The sequence below is a fragment of the Tarenaya hassleriana genome, unplaced genomic scaffold, assembly GCF_000463585.1.
Source record: "Tarenaya hassleriana unplaced genomic scaffold, ASM46358v1 Cleome31, whole genome shotgun sequence".
NCBI lineage: Eukaryota > Viridiplantae > Streptophyta > Magnoliopsida > Brassicales > Cleomaceae > Tarenaya > Tarenaya hassleriana.
In genome coordinates this window covers 1,449,385-1,455,132 of record NW_010966274.1, presented here as the reverse complement: position 1 = coordinate 1,455,132, position 5,748 = coordinate 1,449,385, and the positions used below count along the sequence as shown (strand labels likewise).

The 5,748-nt window shown below is 32.0% G+C and overlaps 1 protein-coding gene across 1 annotated transcript; it reads right to left on the bottom strand.

The window, feature by feature from the left end:
* Positions 1-1,996, bottom strand: LOC104820625 (GDSL esterase/lipase At1g29670-like). Its single transcript, XM_010551140.2, has 5 exons — positions 1,641-1,996; positions 1,412-1,536; positions 1,039-1,284; positions 586-838; positions 1-432 (listed from the first exon to the last, which is right to left on the bottom strand). Exons 1-5 carry the CDS (start codon positions 1,882-1,884, stop codon positions 209-211), a joined length of 1,092 nt encoding a protein of 363 aa, XP_010549442.1. The 5' UTR covers positions 1,885-1,996; the 3' UTR covers positions 1-208.
* Positions 1,997-5,748: the final 3,752 nt, after the last annotated feature.

Here is a 5,748-nt window from a genome sequence, read left to right as displayed (position 1 = left end):
TGAACCTATAACGCACATTTCAATTGAACATAATTAACCATTATATCGATCGATCGCTCGAATCGGATTTTACACAATATGTTTTCGACGGTCCAATACAACAAATCAACTATAACATTTAACCGGAATACGGTCCTAATACAATCATCTATAAGAAGAAGAAAAGCAGGTGTTCTCTCGCATGAATTATAGACTTTGTATATGTTTTTCAAAGTTGCGCCAATCTTGAGATATCGATCGGATAAACATCGGAATACGACTGAGCTCGGTACGATCTCTGACCGATGATAGCGTTGGCGGCCTCGGTTGGATGAAACGCGTCCCAGAAAACGTATTCTTTCCGGTTCGGACAGGGATTCTGTCCCGGCAGACAAGTTATCTGACCATTGTTCCTCCCTACCCCGCAGCACCCGGCGTTCGTTACGCTAAAACCTAAAAAAAATGCGTAGATCATTGTAATGTGCATTTACAATAGAGGTTAAAACTTAAAACCCTAAATATGTTTAATTACGATAGTACCCTTGTAATCATTTTCATTGCCTCGCCAATTCTATTATGTCAATCTTGTAGAGTTTTGCAACGCACCGTAGGCAGAGGGGTTGTTAATCAAGTCTTGGAAAATGCCGTAAGCGTTTACGAATGTGAATTTGGCATCGGAGAGCTCGTTGTTGAGTCGGTCCACGAGGGATCGGAGCTTGTTGTTGAATATCTGGTTGGCCGAATTGATTTCGTCGTCGCAAGTCGTGCCGTCGGGACTATTAGCCAACTTGTTCGGGCTGCAACCTATGGCCCCGACCCCTATCAACGCGAATTTCCTTGCCCCGTAGTTGTATAGTGCCTAAACAATTCAATAGAAGCGAACAAAAACGTTACGAAAAATGTGTCCTGCCGCGAATTTCTCCGGACCAAACCAAGCATATATATCTCTAGTAACCGACTCGGACCCGAATCAAAAAGTCAGGAACTTTATCAAACCCATGTGAAATTTCGGGCTAAAAATCGATCCAAGAACCCGTCACATAGAGCTGAAACACGTACGTTTAGCTGCTGGCTGTACCGATCGATGAGATCATCGGCGTACTGTTCAGGAGTGAACTGTCTGCTCGAGGAGTAAAACGTGGGCATGAAGTAATTGTTAAGGTAATCGTTGCTTCCTAATCCGATCGAGTAAATGCATTTCCTGAGATAATCGGCCGCAGTGTTCTCGTCCCCGAGCAGATTCACCACCTGTGCCACCGTGTTCTGGTAATTCTGCACTTGCCCGCTAAACGTTATCCTTTGTCCCTACGATCCAAAGATCAAGTTTTTCATCAAACAGAATGATCAAATACCGGTTTCGAAATCAGACACTATTACACAAGAGACCAGATCTATGTAAGTTGTGTCGGGCGAAATCTTTAGCCAAAAGTACCAGTTGCTGTCCTGATTCTTCTCTGATCCCAGCCGCCGCAGAAGCGTAGTTCACTCCGGTGAGTATTTCTTGACCATTCACACCACTGTACGGAGGGATATAGTCGTCAAATCCAAGTAGTTCAGCTTCATGACAGAACCAAGAAACATGTTAGATTCTGACTACTGTCTGTAAGCTGAAACCGACACAAAACATTACAAAACGAAGTTTTGAAAACTTTTCACGATACCGATGACATCGACGGTGGTTTGGCCGTTGGAGAAACGTCCGGTGGGGCCGCCGGGGAAATCGATGCCGTAGGGCAAGTAATCGGCTCTTGCAAGAGAAGAGAGCTGATTGTTGTTCCCATTGTCTACCAAGGAGTCTCCGAAGATGAAGTAACATGGAACTTGAGGCTCTCCGTTTACTCTAGAACCCAACATTAACCCTAAAAACACTACACACCAACACCATTTCCTCAAGTAACCCTCCATTTCAACCAAAAGAATATATAAAAAATAAATCTAAAAGTGTTTTTTTTTTGTGAAATATAATCAAAGGGTGTATTGATATGGGAGATGTAATGGTGATTGTGAAGAAATCGATAGAAGTGGTGTGTCTGTATATATAGAGTAGGAGAGCGGCAATGGTGAGCTTTGTGTGTTTGTTTTTTTTCTTCTTCTTTTCTTGTTTTATTTTGTTTGTGGCCTATGTATTTTTAAGGCGGGTGGGTCCAAGAAATCAATCAGACACATTAATATTATCTAATTCAGAATATGTAATCCAAAGTTTTTTTGGTAATGATAATCTAAAGAACCAATAATCCCGGGCTAAAATTTTTGTATTAATTAATAGAATTTTCTTATTCCATATATATAATTATATATATAAATGTTGCATTGAGTTATTAAAACATTGGTGACAATGTATTTTTAACCTAACTAAACCATCTAATTATAACCCTTCATTAAGGCCAATCTAAGTGTAATTAGAAAGAACCGCAGTTCTACAATGTTTTGTCATCTCTTTCTATCTCTCTCTCTCTCTCTCTCTCTCTCTATATATATATATATATATATATATATTGACCATTATCTTTAGAAGTCTTGCTATAGAGCTCTGTTTTTGTTATAAATGATTTAAATTATTAATTATGTAAACGAATTGACTAATTAAAAGACAAGGCAGCTTTCAAATGATTAAGCAGATGTCACCGTTTTTTTTTTGGAAGAGAAGGAAAATAAACATGGGAAACAAATTCTTCAAAAATAGATGATACTCACTAATTTAATTCGGAAGTAATTTTTTTATAAAAAACAAATTAGAAATTTTTTTTACGCGTATAATGCTAGATATATGTTTCATTTTGGGGAATATATATAATGGAGCAATGCGATATATATATATATATATATATATATATATATATATATATATATATATGCCCTTTTCATAAATATAATTTACAAATAATCACATGGATGCATGTGCGACCATATATCCAAATGCATAGAGCTCTCAAGAAAATCAAGATTTCGTGTGTCGTTATGATTAGGGCCACTCATTAATTTATGCAAATGAGAGTGAGTACGTAGAAATTGTTAGAGAGAGTTTACAGGTGAAGATGTTACGTTTGCATTTAATTTCACGCGGTTCATAATGTGAAGCCTACTGGTACCCTCACTCTCCGACCCTATATATATATTAATATATATAGAAAATCGCATATTAATATACGAAAGAATTTGTAAAAATATACAAACTTTAATATTTTCAAAAAAATATATATGAACTTTTCTTAATTTCTACATTAAAATCCGAACTTTAAAATGGTTTCCAAAAATCACTATATTATGTTACTGTTTGGGAGTTATTTAAAAGTTTAGGGTTTAATTTTATGACGGTTTTTTAGAATAATTTAAAAGTTCGTTATTTATTTTTATTATTTTTTTAAAAAAATTCAGATTTAATAATCGTGGACTTAAAATCCATCATCTAATGGTTAAAATTAAATCTCTTAACAGTTTTTTTTTGTTTACCAAAAAAAAAAACTATGATTTATAAGTTCAAATTCAATTAAAATAATAAAAAATATCTTTTTTTTTTCTGTGATGGATGGCTATTTTTTATTGATAAAAATATCTCAATATACATGACAACCTATTTATCTTTTATTTTGGGAAATTTTTATTTTGGAAAATCAAGATATTTATTTGACGCTTTTAGCACCAATGTATCTCTTGAAGTCCCTTTACAAGTTATTAACTTATTATACATCGCATATGCGTCCATTAATAGACGAACAGCCAAAAAAAAAAAAAAAAGAGACTCAATTATTATTTCAATTTTTTTGTAATATGTACAAATCATTATTTCAATTTTTTTATTCTAGATAACGGATTATATTTTTTTTATGTGTTACCATATGAATTTTTTTAGCACTATAAATGATCAAATAAAATATAATTTAATCTAAAATTTTATCTTTTGTAATGCCATCATTTGTTATTGGATCCATTTGTTTTCATGTACCTTACACACAGGTTCCAAAACCCTAGAAAACATCAAATAATGTTATTTAGATCCCCAAAAATGCTTTCTTATATGCCTCCATGCATGTGACATTCACTTATATGTTTAATTAACCATAACTCCAAGCAAGGAATAATTAAAATTAAAGACTATCCACTTGTGCTTTATCTTCTACATACGCAGTCTATATATTCGAGAATATATTTATATGAATATATATATATACACACACATTTGCGTATACGTATATGTACTTGCAGGGTCTAAACCGCGAATCAATGACATGTATAATTACTTGCATAATATATATTCCAATTCTTTAACCGCCGTAATTCACTCTGTCTAAACTTCAATGGAAATTGTACCGTGGTAAAAAAAATAGTGCTTGCAAAAGAAATTACTATTGAACGTAAATGATATAAACAGTACATAATAATTTTTTTATTCATATAATATAGTTTTTATTTACGTTTTCTCGTCCTTTTTTTTTCCTTTTTCTTTTCTATGCGATTAATCTTTTTTTTTCGTTTTTTTTTCTATATGAGTAGAAAAGCCGTGAGGAATACCGTCGCCGCCGTAGTAATTTGACTGCTGCGTTGCGTCTCACACGTGTGATCATTGGTTTATATTTTGACTTTAAACGCAACTTGATGTTTGGTTATTAACTATTGAATTGTCGGTCCATTATTTACCAACTCAATATCTAATTCGACTGTCCAAATACAGAGATTGAAATATCGACATATGCTTTGTAATCGTTGCCTTTCTTATCTCTTATCCTTTATATGTATATCTAATTTGGGTCGATCATTTCAGTTATTAACCAAATAGTCCAACCAAATCGAACAAAAAAAAATTGATATAAAGACCGAATTGTTACGATTTCTCTAAACCCGAAAAAATCAAGTCCAACCAAATAAAAAAAATCGAAAAATCGATTTTTTTTTAAAAGATAATTTTTTTTACCAATAGAAAACGATCAATTATTTTTACCAATAAAAATGAGTTCTTTTATAACGGGTAGACCAAGCATGTAGAATTTATCACATGCAATGTATAACCTTTTCGTTCTTATCTCATCTAAATTATGTTTGACTTTTGAAAGAGAGAGAAATTTAATAAAAGTAATAAAATCTTAGAAAAAAAAAGCAATAAAGTCGGACAAAATCCAGATGTAGTCCTATCAAAATCAACTTATAAAATACAACAAAAAAATATCTATTACTTGCAACAAAAGCTTGGAATTTTATGTGATGATTTAACAATCAAGTACATCTCTAGATCATCATTTGTAAGAAAAAAAGACAAGTATATAGGTTTTATAAAAATAGAATAAACAAATTAGAATGGAGAAGTCAACCAAGAAAACCATAGAATACGATATAAACTAAAAAATGACAAAAAGACAAAATTTTGTAATATATATATGAAAGGTGGAGAGTTTAAAAACAAACCCCGTGTTGTTGGATATGCACAATATTATCTACAAGCTCTTTAATTAATATGTTATTAGAGGGAAAAAAAATAAGTTAAATGGCATTTATTATAAATTAGGCTTTTAAATAAAAAATAGAGTTATACAACATTTTAAAATAAAAATTTATTTCATTCCACCCAGTGGCGGATCCAGGAAAATTTATGAGTGGGGACCATAATTATTATATATAAAATATCTATAAAAAGTTAATAAAATATGTCAAAACAATATTTATATTCTATTATTAGATTTTACTATTCTTTATTTTTTAAAATATATTTATAACAATTTAATTTATAATTATCTGAAATATATCTTTTTCGATAAAACAAACTATATAATTATTCAA

What these genes read in the sequence shown, in the direction of transcription:
- LOC104820625 (XM_010551140.2), bottom strand. Translation starts at nt 1,884, where the DNA reads ATGGAGGGTTACTTGAGGAAATGGTGTTGGTGTGTAGTGTTTTTAGGG. An exon ending in AACCACCGTCGATGTCATCG is followed by an intron (nt 1,537 to 1,640) that starts GTATCGTGAAAA and finishes TCTGTCATGAAG; the next exon opens with CTGAACTACTTGGATTTGAC. An exon ending in TAACAACCCCTCTGCCTACG is followed by an intron (nt 433 to 585) that starts GTGCGTTGCAAA and finishes CATTTTTTTTAG; the next exon opens with GTTTTAGCGTAACGAACGCC.